Source organism: Doryrhamphus excisus, linkage group LG23 (genome assembly GCF_037039965.1).
Source record: "Doryrhamphus excisus strain RoL-2023G ecotype Guam linkage group LG23, RoL_Dexc_Guam_v1.1, whole genome shotgun sequence".
NCBI classification, from domain to species: domain Eukaryota; kingdom Metazoa; phylum Chordata; class Actinopteri; order Syngnathiformes; family Syngnathidae; genus Doryrhamphus; species Doryrhamphus excisus.
In genome coordinates, this window is record NC_136379.1 from 7,345,321 (window position 1) to 7,365,077 (window position 19,757).

Consider the following 19,757-nt stretch of genomic DNA (forward strand, 5'->3'; position numbering starts at 1 on the left):
TGTATACAAGTCACATGCAGATTATTATCATTATTATTATCACAATTATATATTATATTTATATAACAACATTTATATTTATTTATATATATATATATAATATATTATATATTAGAGTGCTTTTTCAATCTCCAAGCACATGTATCTCAAGGGAAGGTAATCAATTAATCAATTTGGCCATAAAGTACATGTACGCTTTAAAATATGCTAATAGACAAATTCCCTGCCAAAACATTTCTCGTCCTGGAAAGGCTTTAGTATGAAACAAAGAAATGAAATGTCGTGCAACATGCCCGAGGGTGAATATTTCACAAGATGCACGTACCGCAGAGGCCTTTCTCCTCCTACTGGCGAAGTGGCCGTACTCCAGCTCTTACGATCGCCCTCCTCCGTGTCGCTCTTCTTCTTCCGCAGAGGCAGCGGCAGATACCCGCTCTGGTTGCACTTGTTGGGCAGGTACTGGTTGAAGGGCATGGCGGTCCGCAGCTCGCTCACGGAGGTCCGCCGGGCCAGCATGTCATCCTTGTGGATGTCGGGGGTCTTCCTGTGGGGTGGGCCGTCCGACTCGGAGTCGCTGCCGCGGCCTGTTGGGTGCAGGAGAGATGTGAGTTGCCTTCTAAGAGAAGACATCAAATTGCGTAATCATAGTCCGCCATGTTGCAGCAGACCTCCGTATCTGGGATTCCCCTCATGCATTCCAATATAGACAAGTGAAGGAAAGCATAATTATAGTGGCGGGTGACTTTGTTTTGCACACTAAAAATATCTGCAGTGCATGACATCACTTAATAACACACAAAGCCACCCTTTTATCAGCATATAAAATCATCACCGTGTCTGTTTGTTACACACATAAATGACATTATAACATGCATCTCCTCAAAGAATATGATTATGATGCCGTGGTCGCATCCGATGTTTAATATGCGAGTCGACACCTGGATTGGCGGCTGAGTGCTCAAGGACTTTTCCCTGCCCGCAAAATTCTCCCCCCCCTTGAGATGAGGTTACATAATAATCCTCAAGGTAAACACGGAGCAGAGACGTGATGAGGACGTCGTGTTTACCATTCCTGTGGCGTGCGCTCACTGCTGCCTTCCATTTAGCGGGGTATTTAGCGCTGCGTGCCTGAATGCGCTCCAGCGCCAGGTCATAGATACCTTGCTTCAACTGATCCTTCTGCAAGATGTTCAGCACATGTACTGCTTTCCTTTGAATGTACGTGACGTACGGTATAGGAATCTAACACGCAACCACAAATAACCCCGTTTCCAGCAACTCATTGTCCAGTTCAGCTGTTACGGCAACACATGTTTTTTGACTTTATTCTCATACCATTAATTACAACTATATTCATTTTGTTTGCTATGCATGCGCAGGGTGTACCCCGCCTCTCGCCCGAAGACAGCTGGGATAGGCTCCAGCACCCCCTGCAACTCTCGTGAGGATAAGCGGTAGAAAATGAATGAATGACTGAATAATGGCATGTGCTTCCAACATGGATGAGGGGGAGTCCACACATGTTGCCAGGCAATACCGTCTCGCAGCACATATGGGAACACTGAAAGCTTCGGGGGCGTTTTCTTGGGTCAGAACCACAAGGCACCATGATGAAACATCCGTGATGGGATATTATGGATGGTGGTTACTGGATATGAAGAGACCAGCAGGAAAAGGAAAACGGGAATAGATGGCACCGTGGGTAATAATCATTTACTCCAAATTAGCTGACTTCATTTTCTAAAAAAAAAAAAAAAAGTGGTCTTTCCCAAAGAAACAAGTCCCCCCAAACACAAAGCGGGTCGTTTACCAACACTGTATCGACTGTCCATACTTGGCGCGGGCAGAGGCGTGTTGCCGAGATAGAATTTCGTTCCCAGATTGAATTAAACTCTTCTGTCTGTCCTCTAATTGCTGTCGGGGCGAGGTCGGTTTACAGAGCTCGATTGTCCCGAAGCTTTGTCAAAAAAGGTCAGGACAGGGGCAGAACCTGGTCTGAGCGAGGACTCCTGCCCGGGCACCGTCACGCTTGTTGCTGACTCCTGGGTCCGTGTCAACTTTGGACTAAGGTGGGAATGGTGAGGACGCAGGAACACACCCGGATATCCAACATTGTGGATACAGGAGCGATGGCTGCACACCAAAATAGATCTATGAACAGGATCCATGTGGTCTAACACGTACGTACGTTGTCTCCTGACTTTCTGATGCAATCCTTGGCCAGTTGAAGAACACAGCAGACGGCATCAAACCCAGTCAAGTAGCCATATCCTTTTTTTTTTCTGTTTTTCATCATCATCATCGATGTTCAAAAGCATTCCAGGAGTGACTGCTTCCATTCCGAAGCTTTTCCAACCTGGCTCTTCATTTAACATTTGGATTGCATGTGGGCACGCACAACAGAAGGCGTTTGGCAGTGTGTTGGTGCAGTGATGGGGGCACAAGAATGCAGGCACATTCTCTCATCTATCTAGATTATATGATGCAGGGGTGTCCAAAGTGAGTCCCGGGTCCGTTTGTGGCCGACTGTTTTTTTTTTTTTATTAGCCCGCAGCACATTCTAAAAATTCATTCATTCATTTTCTACTGCTTTTTCCTCACGAGGGTCGCGGGGGTGCTGGAGCCTATCCCAGCTGTCTTCGGGCAAGAGGTGGGGTACACCCTGGACTGGTGGCCAGCCAATCACAGGGCACATATAGACAAACAACCATTCACACTCACATTCATACCTATGGACAATTTGGAGTCGCTAATTAACCTAGCATGTTTTTGGAATGTGGGAGGAAACCGGAGTACCCGGAGAAAACCCACGCATGCACGAGGAGGACATGCAAACTCCACACAGAGATGGCAGAGGGTGGAATTGAACCCTGGTCTCCTAGCTGTGAGGTCTGCGTGCTAACCACTTGACCGCCGTTCTAAATATATTAATTAATTCATTTTCTACCGCTTATCCTCACGAGGTGCTGGAGCCTATCCCAGCTGTCTTCGGGCAAGAGGCGGGGTACACCCTGGACTGGTGGCCAGCCAATCACAGGGCACATATAGACAAACAACCATTCACACTCACATTCATACCTATGGACAATTTGGAGTCGCTAATTAACCTAGCCTGTTTTTGGAATGTGGGAGAAAACCGGAGTAAACCCACGCATGCACGGGGAGAACATGCAAACTCCACACAGAGATGGCCGACGGTGGAATTGAACCCTGGTCTCCTAGCTGTGAGGTCTGAGCGCGAACCACTCAACCACCGTGCAGCCCCATTCTAAAAATCTAATAAAAAAAATTATTAACTGCAAAAATGGAAAAGTCAAAATATTAAGAGAAAAAAGTTATAATAATGTCATAATAATATGAGGGAAAAAATCCTTTCATTTTCCATTATGTAGCCTTTGCTGGAAAAAGTTTGGACACCCCTGGTATAGTAAGAATTAGACAGGAACATGGGACTGCTTATGCTAATTTCTCACTTTTCTCACTAATTTCTCACCAAAAGCCAAAGCTGCAAGTTTCTGTTGTCATCACATCTCAGTCGGATTGAACTGTTCCTAAATAAAACAAACAAGTGCTCAACTCAAGTGACTTCATGGCTCTCTCGAGTCCCATCGCTCCTCTCAATCAACACGTGCAGAAAAGAAACACCTGCAGCGCGAACAAAAGGTTCCAAAAAAAGGCAGAAACACTTGAAGTTTGGATGTCAGGGGCCGGGGCGGATTATCCCCCCGCTGATAGAGAGGTGCCAGGGAACGCTGCAACACGCAAGCCTCGACACGACGCACGTCTGATTCTTCTTGTTGACGTTTGTGCTGTACGGTGTGACAATGCAACACCCAGGTAGCACATGAAGATGCAGAAATGAAATAATTCATCCCTCTGTCGGGTGTGAGAGGTGGCTGAGTAGCTTTTTCATCCTTTAAACTATACCACAATAACAATAACTACTACTGAGTGAATGATGAAGTGAAGATCTTAAATCTGCATGGATAAAAAAAAGCCTTTAAAATGATTGAAAAGGCCTTTTAACTGCGACTGGGCGTTGCCTTGCAATAACACACAATGCTCAACACAGGGCCTCACAACAGTAGCAAGGCTGTACAAACACAATGGGCCTCATTTTTCTCTGTGCGCCTATCAAAAAGTGCTTGCTTACTAAAATGACATCAATCAGAGCACAACAGTGCACCTTTATGGAGCTGCATGTGTGTGTGTGTGTGTGTGTGGCGTGCTTCCTACCATCGCTGCTGCCGCGGGCCACCAGGACGTCCGGCGACGGGGTTTGTTGCGAGCGTGAGCCGAAGGAGTCCAGGCTGTCGAAAGAGTCCTCGCGGCCGTGGCGTGGCGGGGAAAGAGAGTCGCTGCGTTCGGAGTCCCAGCAGTCGATGTAGCCGCTGTCCCGGATGCTGCGTTGGGGGCTCTCTGCCACCTCCGCCTCCTTGATGTCAACACACGTCAAGACACCGTCAATCACACTCTAATGTATTCATATCACATGTAAAAAGACTGAAAGGTTTACCTGGCCAAGCATACTTTGAGGAATATTTCTATCTCCTGACATCTATAAACATCCTTCTATTTAAAGCACCTCTGCTCTAACTTTCTCTGCTCCTCATCCACATGCGATCACGCTCCCTAGACTGGCTCCTCCCTCCCACTGTTTATGCTTGAAAAATATCTGAGCTGCTAATGGAAGGTGGGGAAAGGCCTTTCCTGTCTAGCAAAAAAAAAAAAAAAGGCGTCTCGTTTCCTTTTGTTGTGCAACAACAATTCTGTGATTTGTCTTTGACGTGTTGCACGTCCAAGTAGACACAATAACACCTTATTAAAGTTGCTGATACCTTTCGCATCTGTGACAGCAGGCCCTCAAACTCCCTCAGGTCCAACGTGGGCCCGTTGTAGGAGGTGCAGCCGTTGGCAGCCCGACCCAGCCAGTAAATGGTGATTAGAACCTGCACACATGGCGACAAAGGGGGCTGCACATTACTGCCGCAGATGCTCCCTGCTTTGGTGTGTGTTATCATTGCTAAGTAAAGCATCTGCAGTGTTTACAATAAAAGGACGATCCCATTCAGAAACACCAGCGTAATTTCAAATATCACCTGCAGAAAGTTTTGATCCATGAGACACATCTGTGCTTTTATATTGTCACTTTGTTGTTGTCAGCAAACGTGGCCAAAATAGGTCAGTTATGAGAATATCAGCAAATGTAGCCAAAACGTAGCCAAAAGAGTGTCAACAAACAGCCCAAAAAGTATCAGCACACATATTAGAAGAATATCAGCAAATGTAGCCAAAACGTAGCCAAAAGTCAGCAAACCTAGCATGACGAGTATCAACAAATGCAGCTGCAGCTAGAAGAATATCAGCAAATGTAGCTAAAACGTAGCCAAAAGAGTGTCAACAGACATAGCCCAAAAAGTATCAACACATATATTTAGAAGAATATGAGCAAATGTAGCCAAAACGTAGCCAAAAGTCAGCAAACCTAGCATGACGAGTATCAACAAATGCAGCTACAGCTAGAAGAATATCAGCAAATGTAGCTAAAACGTAGCCAAAAGAGTGTCAACAAACATAGCCCAAAAGTATCAACACACATATTTAGAAGAATACCAACAAATGTAGCCAAAACGTAGCCAAAAGTCAGCAAACTTAGCATGACGATTATCAACAAATGTAGCTACAGCTAGAAGAATACCAGCAAATGTAGCTAAAACGTAGCCAAAAGAGTGTCAACAAACATAGCCCAAAAAGTATCAACACACATATTTAGAAGAATATCAGCAAATGTAGCCAAAACATTTGCCAAAAGTCAGCAAACCTAGCATGACGAGTATCAACAAATGCAGCTACAGCTAAAAGAATATCAGCAAATGTAGCCAAAACGTAGCCAAAAGAGTGTCAACAAACATAGCCCAAAAAGTATCAGCACACATATTTAGAAGAATACCAACAAATGTAGCTAAAATGTAGCCAAAAAGTGTCAACAAACATAGCCCAAAAAGTATCAGCACACATATTTAGAAGAATATCAGCAAATGTAGCCAAAAGTCAGCAAACCTAGCATAACGAGTATCAACAAATGCAGCTACAGCTAGAAGAATATCAGCAAATGTAGCTAAAACGTAGCCAAAAGAGTGTCAACAAACATAGCCCAAAAAGTATCAACACATATATTTAGAAGAATATGAGCAAATGTAGCCAAAACGTAGCCAAAAGTCAGCATACCTAGCATGACGAGTATCAACAAATGCAGCTGCAGCTAGAAGAATATCAGCAAATGTAGCTAAAACGTAGCCAAAAGAGTGTCAACAAACATAGCCCAAAAAGTATCAGCATACATATTTAGAAGAATATCAGCAAATGTAGCCAAAAGTCAGCAAACCTAGCATGACGAGTATCAACAAATGCAACTTGAGCTAGAAGAATATTAGCAAATGTAGCTAAAACATAGCCAAAACAGTGTCAGCAAACATAGCCCAAAAAGTATCAGCACACATATTTAGAAGAAAACTGCAGGGTCTTGAGACACATGCTAACTCGCAAACTAAAGAGCTAGCGACCTAAACGGTAGCCTTCAAGTTATTTCCTTTAAACTTAAATAGCCAAAAACTTACCACTTCCACATGGATAGGGAGGATAACTATTAACAGTTATTTAACCTTTAACATGAACATTAATCAAACGCAATCATTTTTTCTGGGTACATGATACCATACAGCATCCGTATCAAACTTGCGCGGGCCGCACTAACATTAAACTTTCATATCAAGGCGGGGGCCTCAAACTAGTGTCCTGCGGGCCACATTTGGCCCACGGGCCGCGTGTTTGAGACCCCTGCTGTAAAGTCTGCCAAAGTACAAAATGAATAAACGGTTTCCTTCCACTATTCCACTAAACAGCCCGATGCCGGATTAAAGGAAGGCCTTTCGCTTTTTGCAACACAAAGCAACCCAAGGTGGCTTCCTCCCGTGTTTACTATGGCTGCCTGCACAAACACGACAAAGGCCCAGACATTATTCGCCCAGGAAAGCTCCCCTCTTCACTGTGACAAGCTCCAAGACCCGAATTGGTTAACACGATTGAGCAAGCCATTCATCATATCCACTGACCGTGTGTGGAAGCAGAACACAATGCACAAAGCAACAGTGACTGAGCTTCCTAGAGTTAAAAATGCAAAATGGATAAAAATCCCGAATGGGCGATGACACAAAGCTGCGGCTTCAGCACTGTCAGCAAAGATGCCGGCTATATTGGACGACCTACGTGTCAACACCTCGCTCCGCTGGGATGGCTTCCATAGCAGAGCCCAGTGTGGATTAATGAGCTTATTTCACTCACGCACACGACAATGAATGCTGACCGCATTCGGAGAAACGGCAACATGCATGACTGACTCATACCAGGAAGCCATCATTATAATACAATACTGATTCATGCACTTACAGTCAAACGGCACTCTTTGTACGGCTCGGTTTTAGTATGATTCAGTTTTCTGCAAAGATTTGAGTCAACATCACGGTCTTTGAACTACATTGTAAACCCGAATGTTCAAAGTACTTCAATAAATTAAGTTATGCATACTCAAAGTTCTTAAAAAAGTTCTAATAACTTAATTATGTCAAGTTCATTTTGAGTACTTTTAACTAATATGTTTTGATTAAATTGAACTATGGCTATATTAAGTCAGATTAACTTAAAAACATAGTTTACATACAACTTAAGACACTGTAAATCCGAATAATTAATTGGTATAAGTATAGTTAACTTAAAATTTTCTTAAAAGTTCTACTTGCCAGTTGCATTATCTGTCTTTTCAGTTTATTTAACTTGTCATTTTTGATGAATATGAACTTTTGCAGATTTGTGTAACCTACTTAAAATAATGAACTCGTAGTTAATTAAAAAGTAATAAAAGTACCTATTAAACATGAATAAATCAAACCAAGAATCAATTCAGAATAAATCCATTGTATCAGATAGATTTGTTTCCTATGGAAAGAATTGAAATGAGAGATGAAGATTAAAGAAAAATGACAATCCACGGCAGAAAGAATGCGAAAAAGAAAGCTATATCTCTTTTCACCAATAAAAATTTTTAAAAAAAAGTATATCTAATATCAACTCCAAATATTAAAGCTCTGTTATACTCAAATGTTTGAGTTTATGAACTCAAAAATTGCCTCACTTTTTTTGAGTTCTACTAACATATTCGGGTTTACAGTGTATAGTGCACGTTTTATCAAGTAGGCTAGCTAAATAACCCCCCACAGGGCCGAAGAAAGTTCCAAGTGCCAGGATGTGTGCGAGGTGTCCAATGACAGATCACATATACACAAACAATCATTCACACTCACATTCATACCTATGGACGATTAGGAGGTGTCCCACATGTTCATGCAAATTCATGTGTAGCACTAAAAGCGGTAAAATCAGCACAGGTCTCCTTGAAATGCATAAGAAGAAGAAAAAAAACATGCAGACATCAGAGCAGCAACTGGAAGTGGGCCAGGAGCTGCGTGGTTTCTGCGGCTTCAGTGCTATTTTGACAGACAAGTAGTATAAACAAACAGGTTGATGTGTATCGTTGTACTGGTTTTGTCTCATCGGTGTCAGCGGGTGTCTCACGCTATTATGACACACACATATACACATACATCCACCCCCGTGAAATCTCTTAATGCCACTGAATCCATATATACTGCAGTAGAACAGCACGTGCTGGCTGAGTGTGGGTGTATTGTGGAGGATCTGCTGCCGGATCGTCCCTGTGCGTATCCCATTGAGCTTGCCATATATACGCCGGTACTGCACATTGGGGGGCGGGGGGGGGGGGGGGGGGGAGTGATTCGAGGAGGATCGAGGAGTCACTTACATTCTTGAGCTTTCGGCTGCAGTCGCCCCCCCTGCGGATAATCACACAAAGAGGGGAAAACAGTGAGAAACTTCACATTCAACGTATTACATAAGAAGAGTTGAAAGTCTGAAAATGCACACCCGCCCACATGGAGCTACAATAAAAGAATTGAAGAAACATCATGTTCTGTTCATCTTCTTGAGTGTGATAACTACCCAAACAGCATCATGGATCCCACCTGCTGTTCCTATGACAGCTCAGTCATAGTACACTGATTATACTGCTTCAAACGTATGCATTTATTTATACTATACGTCTTGGTCCCATAACCAAGCAGAAGCATGATTGCATTACTAGTCGTATACGTTATATTAATATTCAGTGTAACCACAATCCATTCTCCACAAAGACCCCAACACAAGGATGCTTTGTTTGACTAGTTTGTTAGACACATTGTTGGCCGTATGATAACAAAGACAGTGTACAAAAAAAGACATATTTGCTGCAATAAAAACCGAGATTCCACCGTACGGCGAAAGACTGTGCAGGGAGAACAATAAGATCACTAATTTGTCATAATCTGATATAGACACACTCAACAGGGGCCCAAGAAGCACCCAAAAATGGCATAAAATGCCAGATTTTGAGGGCGGTGATTTTTGACAAAAAACGTAAGGGGTTAGTATGTCGTTTTTTTCAGTTTTTTTTCAAGTTGCTTCACTTTGCACTTTTCTGGTAAAAAAAAAAAAAAACGGGAAACCTCACACACACTCAACAGGGACCCCAGAAGCATCCAAAAATGGCATAATTTGCCAGTGTTTGAATTTCTCAATTTTTGAAAAAAAACGTAAGAGGTTAGTATGTCGTTTTTTTCATTCTTTTCAACTTGCTTCAAATGCACTTTTCTGGTCAAAAAAACAGAGGAAACCTCACACACACTCAAAGGGGACCCCAGAAGCACCCAAAAACGGCATAAAATGCCAGTGTTTGAATTTTGTGATTTTTGACAAAAAACGTATTCCTATAGAATGTGCAGGGAGAACAATAAGATCATTAATTTGTCATAATCTGATATAGACACACTCAAAAAGGGCCCCAGAAGCACCCAAAAATGGCATAAAATGCCAGATTTTGAGGGCGGTGATTTTTGCCAAAAAACGTAAGGGGTTAGTATGTCATTTTTTTCAGTTTTTTTCAACTTGCTTCTAATGTATTTTTCTGGTCAAAAAACCAGGGGAAACCTCACACACACTCAACAGGGGCCCAAAAAGCACTCAAAAACGGCATAAAATGCCAGTGTTTGAATTTGGTGATTTTTGACAAAAAACGTAAGGGGTATGTCGTTTTTTTCAGTTTTTTTCAACTTGCTTCAAATGCACTTTTCTGGTCAAAAAAACAGAGGAAACCTCACACACACTCAAAGGGGCCCCCAGAAGCACCCAAAAACGGCATAAAATGCCAGTGTTTGAATTTTGTGATTTTTGACAAAAAACGTACGCCTATAGAATGTGCAGGGAGATCAATAAGATCATTAATTTGTCATAATCTGATATAGAAGCCTCACAGCATCCTGGTTTGATGCTCCATTTCAACAAAGCCCAACCAACAGCAACATTAACAGGGGATCAATCATCTTATTACAGTCCACTGTATCGAATGAGGGTATAGGTGGGGGATGTGGTTTCACGCTCTGGATCCCAATCCTCAATCTGAGAAGTAGACTTTTGTTAGGAATTTTCTTTGATAAATCAGGCAGAGGAAACTTATCACTACAATCTCTACAAACAGCGTCCCTCAGCCAGCAAACACACAAAAACATGGCGTCTTCCGGGCAGGACAACTATTGCATAAGCAGAGGAAATAGCAGCACAACAATGACATCAATGTCCTATTCTCAGGTTTTTGACAAACATCAGGTGATATCAGGTGTTCTAATCTTACACAGCGTGTGATTAAAGCTGAGCTGAAACAAAAAAGCCAGTGTTGACGTTAGTGTACAAAAGGCAGAAGAACTCGTGTCAGTGTCACCAAAGAATTCCATGTCTTGACAGAACAAGTCAGGTCGCTCTTCTGATGGGTTCCTCTTAAAGATCCCGTTGTGAAAGACACCTTGCCGGCGGGCGCGATGACAACACGCATGCACATATGCATCTGCTAACGTTTGGATGAGTTACCAAGCGACGCAGTCAGGAGGAGACACGGTTAAGCGAGCGGCGCGTGCAGACTAAAACTAGCTGTCAGCCATTGTTTTTCCATCCATGGCAGGTTTGCACAATATTCCATTTAAGGGTCGGCAACCTGTGGCTCCGGAGCTCCATGCGGCTCTTTGTTGTGACTTCCTTGGCAATGCTACAATATTTTTTTAACACCCGAGTGTGGAAAATGTACATATTTAAATGCGTCTTTTTAATGCATCCTGACTTATTTGATGTTGTAGATCAAGCACCCGGCACCTGCAACAGACGTCTCCGTCAATTAATTGGAGTTCCCGTACAATTTCCTGGAGGACTTGGCCATGACATAACCCTGTGGATCAGTAATGCAGATCTTTGAGACTCACTTGGCAGTGGGCCGTATGGAGGTATCCTGGAGGTCTCCGGGGTCGAATAGCTGGGAGCCCTTCAGTCCCAACTCCTCACATCCACGCAGAAACACACTCAGGTTGTCCTGCACAGTACACACACAAACCATGGGGATAAAAAGGAGTCAATGTGAGCATGCTCAGTAAGTAAGATACATACTGAAACCCGACACCAGCAGGTTTTGTGAACCTGTCCAATCAGACGACTTCCAAATTCCCATCAAACACTTTGAGCTTTTCCTCCGTCACCTGCTGCCTCTCCAGCGACACCAAGTCTTCTCCGCCTTTCACACCCTGTGTCCACCGTCTCCTCCTCGCTCCCTCAACTTCCTGTCTACGTTTAAATCTTTACAGGTCGCAATCTGAGCCGTGTTCTCCCTCCCGCTCCCAGGTTCTCGCTCTCTTTGTTTCCTGCTTTCTGTCATTCAAAGCCCTCCGCACGCTCTCTCTCTCTCTCTCTCTCTCTCTCTCCATCACGGGGTGTCACCGTTTCCTCTCTCCACCCTCGTTTCTTGCAGACCCAAACACAAATACAATGAGATTATACCGTATTTATTATTTCATTCAAGTATCAAAGTCCAATTTCAATCCTTTAGTAATACTATGTACGCATTAGCTGGTGTATAAATGATCCTGATTGGATGTAAACAAACCCTGCAACATTCTTACGGTGCTTTTATTTGGAGCAAAAAGTGACCGCTTCCGGTACTGGTAAGGCAACACCAGCCACACATTAACACCCGCATCATTTTCATGACAATATACTAGATATTTTCTCTCTTTTCCCTCTATTTTCCCTCTACCAGCTGGCACTGCAAATTTGTAGGCCAGCGCCACAGGAAACTGGGCGTCGACTGCAAAGCCGTGACTGACAGTTGAAAGTGTTTGGAGTGACGATCCCCCCCCCCCATCTGCTCAGTCGATTCATGTGTATTGATCAATTCTTAATTGTTTATGAAGTTTTGTTATGTCCGTTTCCTGTTGGTAATAAAGGTTCCATGACAGCAAGAGTCTGGAGCCTTGGTCGACTGATTTTCTAGAGTTTTCTAGAGTTCTTCTTAATCATCTAAAGGACGACCACGAGCAGAGAAAGGGGTATTTGCCCCGGTATGCTTACACGCCATAAAACGAGCGACTTGTTAGTTGCCAGAGCGCTGAGGTAGCCGTTGTAATTACAAAACAGCCCCAATTCCTCAGAGGCTCATTTTCCCATTAGTCCCAAACAGGAAGAGGAAGGGGGAGTAGTCCGGGTTTTACTATGACGGGCCAGATAGCAGCAGAACTCTTGTTTGTTTGTTTCTCACCTCTCTAATTACAGCCAACTGGAGAAAAAAACAAAAACAAAACCTTATGTAAAGCCACAGGAAGTTCAATATTATAATAAAGTTCTATTATTTCTATTCTTTAAACATGAATCCAACAGGAAGAATGACATATTTCCTTCACGTGTATTCCATTGAATATTGATGTTGTCCCGGCGACAAATTGGAAATGTTAAGTACTGAAATGACGTTTCAGCAAAATGGAGTGTAACAGGATAATTACTTGTTATTGTTGCGGTGGGAACCATGCCTGTGGGGAACGTGGCTGGGTGTTTACCTCACTTCCAAACATGGGAAGGCTCATTGGCGGCTATTAGTGACGCCATGATGGTTGTGCCCAACCCAAATTTGTTTATCTATGGTGTCATGCAATGATCCAAATATCCGGTGCCCGTCATCACTTTCTGTAAATAAAGTTCGGCCATTATTCACCTGCACCTCTATTACATTCTCACCTTACTGAACATTGCTGGATGTTCAATGAAGCCAATCTTGTGACTAGATGTTAACCATGTTAGCGATGTACTCCCCTTTACATGATATGATGGTGTTACAAATGTTGCACTAACATTTTGATCATATACTGCCAGAAAAACTTCCTTCTGCTGGATATCATCTACATGGCTGATAAACAGCTCACCAGGCCAGCGATGGGTGTCGGAAGTCTGTTGATTTTCTTCACCGAGCCGGGTTTAATGGAGCTCAATAACCTGGCAAAAAGCAGGAAAGCTGAATTACAAAAAAAATAATAATAATCACAACATGATTCATTTTACATTGATTTCATGAGGTTCACCTGTGTTGCATCAGCCATAAAAGCTGATAACAGAATTCTGATTTTACCAAAAAGAAGGCCTCAGTTTTGATTGACGGCATCAGAGAACATCTTCCTTCGCAATATCGATTATCGCTCCTTCACTCTATCACGATTTTTCAGAAATTAATTAATTAATGACTAACTGTTTGGTGGTGGACTATGGTCTATTATTAAACAAAACATAAAATACATGATAATAATGATATGCAGTATGGTCAATAGGCAGCCACATTACCTTACATGACATTACCTTAACACTGCATGATTGGCATATCAGATATGAGTGAAAAAAACAGTTCTCCTCCCATCCCATGTGGAAGTGGTAGGTTTGTGGCTTCTTAAGTTTCAAGTAAATAAATAAATAAATGTGAGAGTAACTGGTTAGCTCATACGGTGGTCGAGTGGTTAGCATGTTGGAAGACCTGTGTTGGAATCTGAGTGAAATACACCTAATTATATTAATTATACCTTTTTTAGTGTAAAAAGACCTTTCCAGTATTGAGGCCATTTTGATGAAGTCTAACTGTATGACTGATATGAATGACATGTTATTAATTTATGGAGTCTCCCGTCTCATCTCGTCTCTGCGTTTTCATCGGAGGAAGAGGCCACCCATGGGATACCCTTGTGGTATTTGATACGAGCGGCCCGCTGCATTCCGGCAGTTATTTTGTGATGAAAAGATGTAATTTCCCCATTAGCAAAGTCCTCTTTCCCACAGCATAACTTCAATCCACTTCAATCACAGAAATCCCGCTCTCCGTTCGACTCCCCCAGAATAGCTTTCAACAGCCCGGGCAGGAAGAGCCTAGGTGTGCGTAGACACGACGTGGACAGCAACCGCACTCTTTCTGGAAGTTTTTTCATCGTACTAAAGTCTGTCTATGGTGACTTTGAAATTAAATACAAGCTTCTATAGGAAGTCATCTGTCAAGCAAGTGCCAAACATCTCAATAATTCTTACAAACATAGAGAAACATCATAAACAGTCCAGTCATAAAGAAAAATAAATCAGTACTTACTCGCATAGCAGGATTCCATTCTCCAAACCGCCTCTGAAATTCTTGTCACCAAAGCATCTTCCCGTCACAGCCTACGGGACAGGAAACACAGAGAATGAGTAATTAGTCTATAAATCGACATAAACAACATAAACATCACAACCTTAATTCAGCGCTCTTCAAAATCTTTTCTTGACAATAAATGGCCTGGACGGTGGCACAAAAAAAGCAGCGGACCATCCATCAAGTCCATCTCTGGTTAACAGCGCTAAACGCTAACAAGCTTGGCCTAAGCTGCCATCATCCTGAGCAAATGGCCCCCGGCAAGCTAATTTGTTGTGACAGGGGATTTATCAGGTTTGAGGAAGAGGAGGAGTCGATTCTTTGCATGCATTTGCATCACAAGGAGACACTTGCAAAATTTAATGTAACATTTTTATCTTGCGAGACATTCAATTTGTCACCCCTCCATCAGTTGGAGGGGGGGTCCAATCTGAGAGTTCTACTTTCCAACCGACTGTGAGACCATAAATGTGTCTTGACTGTTGATGGGATGAGCACTACGCTGTGTATTGTGCAGCAGAGCAAAACAATGAATATGAATGGCTAATCCAGGGGTGTCCAAAGTGTGGCCCAAGGTCCATTTTGGGGCATATTCGCAGGGTTTACAGTATGACATGAGTAAAAATAACAAGTATTGTAGCATAAAGTTGAAATATTTCAAGTCATATTATTAGGAAAACGAATAAAACAATAAACAACAAAAAATTAGGTTGCGGAAAAATTAATTTTACGAGAATTAAGCCATTATTACATGAAAAAAATTGACAAGAAGAAAATAACTGAAAACAGCATACATGAAAAAAAAACAACTGTACTTGTAAAAGCATAAAGTCAAAATATTGAGAAAAAAGTCAGATCTCTGAGGAGAAAAAAAGTTGCATTTTTTTGCACTTGTAATATTCTGAAAAAAAATGTCATCTTAGGAGCATAAAGTTGAAATATTGATATATGAGAAACAAACAACACCAAATAAAGTTTACATTTTGGGAAAATTAAGTTGGGGAAAAAAATTATAGCTTTACAAGAATTTACAAAAATTAATCATGAAGAAAGAGTTTTGGAAATTCAAAAATTTAAAAAAATAAAATAATGGCAATAATGGGGAAAAATGAGCCAAAATTGAGATTTATCCTAATAATACGCTTTTTCACCTATATGACAAAGCTGATATGCAGTTGAGAAGTCGGGCAATTTCCGCAGAATCCGTAATAGTTGGCAGCCCTGGAATGCTCACATACTGTACTGGATTTCAATACCAGTACAAAGCAGTTTCTCAACGCCCTGTCCCAAACGAACAACCAATAACTCAAGCTATGAAGGCAGCAGGCGGGTTTCAGGGAAACCTCCAGCGCTTCTCAGTCGAGGCCTGCAGGCCACGGATGTATGACACGCTTTGTTTAAAGAGTTGACAGTTGGTCGTCAAGGACGGAGAACACAAACAAAAGACCCACGTGGATGCTTTTGTAGTGCATTTTTGTTTTAGGCGATGTTGTCTCAAGTAGGTTACGTAACCATCAAGTTCAAAAACACATGTAATCACGGCTCGCGGCCAATAATCTGGTTAATTCAACTTGGCAAGAGAGCGTAATCTGCAGATGCCTTTGGCTCCGACTGCTGGTAGGAAAATAATAGAAAACCATGCTGTTCAACAAATACTCATATGATGACATACTTTAGCTCTGGTCCGTGCTGCCCGAGCGCGGCACATTGCGGGTCTGAGACCGAAAGTTCAAGCTAAGGTCAGCTGTGGTATCTGCTGACAATACATCATGCAGATCTTTTCATGAGCTGCCATGGCTGGCATCACCACAGGGGGCCTCTATTGTGTAGATAGAAATTGTTGCTTCGGCGCCGGGGTGCTTGGATGTTGGGAGGGTGGACTGAGGAGATACAGCAGCAGTTCCGAAATACCACCCACACAGACAAACCCCGATGTCACAACTAACATTTGATTTTGAGCAGCTTGTTCCCGCTGAGATTTGGTCCAAAGTAAAAAAAGTACAAACTTTTAGGGATTGTAAAATGAGAAAGTGAGATACTAGGTTTTGGATCCCAACACGCCAAATTTACTATATATTTTTATATATAAATTTACTATACATATATTACTATATAATTATTTATTTTCTACAATAAAAGCTCTGATAAAACATTCCACTGTTCTCAAATATCTTAATTTTTATTTTTCTGCACAAAATAAGATGAAAAATAAATAAAAAATCAAGAATAAAGAAAATCAATCCGTAATAAATAAATATAATAATAATAATAAAACGGCAAATAATAAAAACTTAAGAAACCACATATAGTCGGTGGGTGGACAAATTATTTTTTTCAAATTAAAATGAACAAAGCATTATTAGAGCCCTGTAGACATGACAAAACACGACTATAGTCACATTTATACTTTTTTTTTTATTTACAACATATTGCGCAACTGCAGGGTCTTGAGACACATGCTAACTCGCAAACTAGAGAGCTAGCGACCTAAACGATAGCTTTCAAGTTAATGTCCTTTAAACTTAAATAGCCAAAAACTTACCACTTCCACACAGATAGGGAGGATAACTATTAACAGTTATTTAACCTTTAACATGAACATTAATCAAACGTAATCATTTTTTCTGGGTACATGATACCATACAGCATCCATATCAAACTTGCGTGGGCCGCACTAACATTAAACTTCCATATCAAGGCGGGGGGCCTCAAACTAGTGTCCTGCGGGCCACATTTGGCCCGCGGGCCACGTGTTTGACACCCCTGTTCGAAAGCCTTCAGCGCCAGATCACCATCCCTAAATCACTACAATCTCTTGCAGCTTCACTCATCATGTGAACCTAATCTGGAAAAACTGGTTCTGGCAGAACTCGGTCCAGAAAATACCAACAATTCACGCATTTCTACGATGAATGGTACAGGCTTAACCAAAGCACTGAATTCTGTCCTGATCAAAGATAAGGAAGAAACGGGTTGTAGATCATAACTCATAAAGACGGATGATGGTACACAATCGTCTAGAAGTTTCAGAGATGGATCAACATCTCCAAAAGGGACGGTAAATTATGCCCCATGTTGTTAAAACTATTGACAGAAGACTTAATAGACTTAAAACTGTATAAGCAAATCCCATAGGAAAAGCCAACATGAGATCATTGGGCATGTGATTGAGTCTTACACAATGTCTTTATACTTTTTACCCACTAACCCACTTGGTCTCAAACTCATGTCACGGACATGAAATATGTCCATCCAAATATTTTCTTCAGCGTGTGATTTCATTGATCAGTTCCTTCCCTCAAACGGCTTTACAGACCGGCTACAAAGAACACCAGCATCGGTTCAGACCTCCATAGATGGAATTTGACAACCATGCTCTAACCTAAGCCTTAAAGGAGAAAACATTTCTTCTTAGCGTCTAATGACTTCAAATGTTAACAGATCACAAGAGTCATCTGGCGTAGGATATCTTACACAACGAGTTTAGTCATCCATCCAACCCACTCAGCAACACACACCAACTTCATTTGGGCAAACAATACCGGAACACTGCATTTGTAGCTTCTTCTTAGAGTTGATAATTCAGGGAATTAATAAATCATATCCACGGATTTACAGAGCAGTGCAGCCAAGATTAAGTCCAAGATTGACCTTGATCTTTTGACTTTCTGGAAAAAAAATGTAGTCAAAATTTAGAACGGGTTAAAATGCAGAAAACAACATTAATAATAGAATTCTACTAATTGTTACACTGACTATAAAATCCTTTGTCCAATCCATTTTCTATGCCGCTTATCCTCACTAGAGTCATGGATATGTTGGAGCCTATCCCAGCTGTCTTTGGGTCGCCAGCCAATCATTTCCACTCCCATTCATACCAATGGACAACTTGGAGTCGCCAATTAAGCTAACATGTTTTTGGATTGTGTGAGGAAACCGGTTTTATATGATTAAATAACAAAAGTTAGTAAACATAAAATACTGATTTTACAATGTAGAATTTATGTTGTTTTACAAAATAACATTTTATTCAGTGCGGTCGCTGCTCCCATGGGTTCTTGCCGGAAGTTATTGATAATAATTACCAGCAGCTGACAGATGAGATATATACGTACGTACCCTCTAATTAAGTTTTGACACACTATTAGGCTGTTTGGCGTGGATCACATTTACCTGCCGTGCCAACGTCTCGCATCAACCACTGTTGCACGGTCACATTGAGAGCAGCATAACATGAATAGCTTTGGCATGTTTCTAAATAGAATTAGTAGCATGCTTAGAACCTTGGGGCCTCTTACTCGATAGCACTCTTTGACCAGCGCATAGAAACAAACCGTGGCATTCAGTGGCTGGATACCGCTCTCGTTTTCCTAAGAGCTTACGCTCTGAATTCCAACACTGGTTCCGTTTTTCTGTCTCCACCAATGCCAAAGTCTTTCTGATTAAGTAAGTCAATTTTCCGCTAAAGTGCCCTAACCCCTGAGCTAAATGTTAGCATTCCACGCAGGCCCTCCCACTCCCACCCAGATTTGATGATGGAACAATGTTTGGGGTGTGGATTAACTCCTCTACGGCCTGTCTAGTTCTGCTCACTTCCTCCCAATTCTCTTCCAAGTCTGACAGTCCTCTATGCCCTACAAAACAGTACTTGGCTTGACTGTTGCATCGGATTAAGTCGAGGAAGGGACCCAGAGACAGAAGTGGTCAAAGGGTTTTAAAAATGGGGTGTAGAATAAGCAGGGATGCAGATTTTAAACCTCCGCCCAAAACCCACTTCAGCGCCGCTTCGGTCTCTGCAACACAAATGACGCCTGTCTCGATATAGCTTAGCGTGGTATGGCATCGCAAATCCCCATCCTACTAACCTACATCGCCTAACACCCATTTTTCATCAAATTAGACTGAGCTAGTCAGTCTAACGGATAGAAATATGTTGTAAAAATGACGGACATGTGAAAATATCCTGGAGTTTTAAGAAGCGCACGCGTGTAAAGCCATTTTTGGGCCATGCGATTTTTGGTGTTCCCCAAATCCTTGCGTTTCTTTTGTTGTTGTTGTTCTGAACGACCATTTCCCGTACTACTTACATATGTGATGACGTACCGAGATGTACTAA

At 42.0% G+C, this 19,757-nt stretch overlaps 1 protein-coding gene across 3 annotated transcripts in view; it reads right to left on the reverse strand.

The window, feature by feature from the left end:
- Positions 1–19,757, reverse strand: part of LOC131109289 (LIM and calponin homology domains-containing protein 1) — a 45,780-nt gene that overhangs the window by 17,375 nt on the left and 8,648 nt on the right. For all 3 annotated transcript variants that reach the window (XM_078788506.1, XM_078788505.1, XM_058061147.2), the window contains exons 2-8: positions 14,600–14,670; positions 13,401–13,470; positions 11,418–11,524; positions 8,876–8,906; positions 4,839–4,949; positions 4,237–4,435; positions 326–584 (exon numbers count right to left, since the gene is read on the reverse strand). In XM_078788506.1, coding sequence (XP_078644632.1) covers positions 326–584; positions 4,237–4,435; positions 4,839–4,949; positions 8,876–8,906; positions 11,418–11,524; positions 13,401–13,470; positions 14,600–14,670 — 848 coding nt within the window. The remainder of the gene's footprint in view (positions 1–325; positions 585–4,236; positions 4,436–4,838; positions 4,950–8,875; positions 8,907–11,417; positions 11,525–13,400; positions 13,471–14,599; positions 14,671–19,757) is intronic.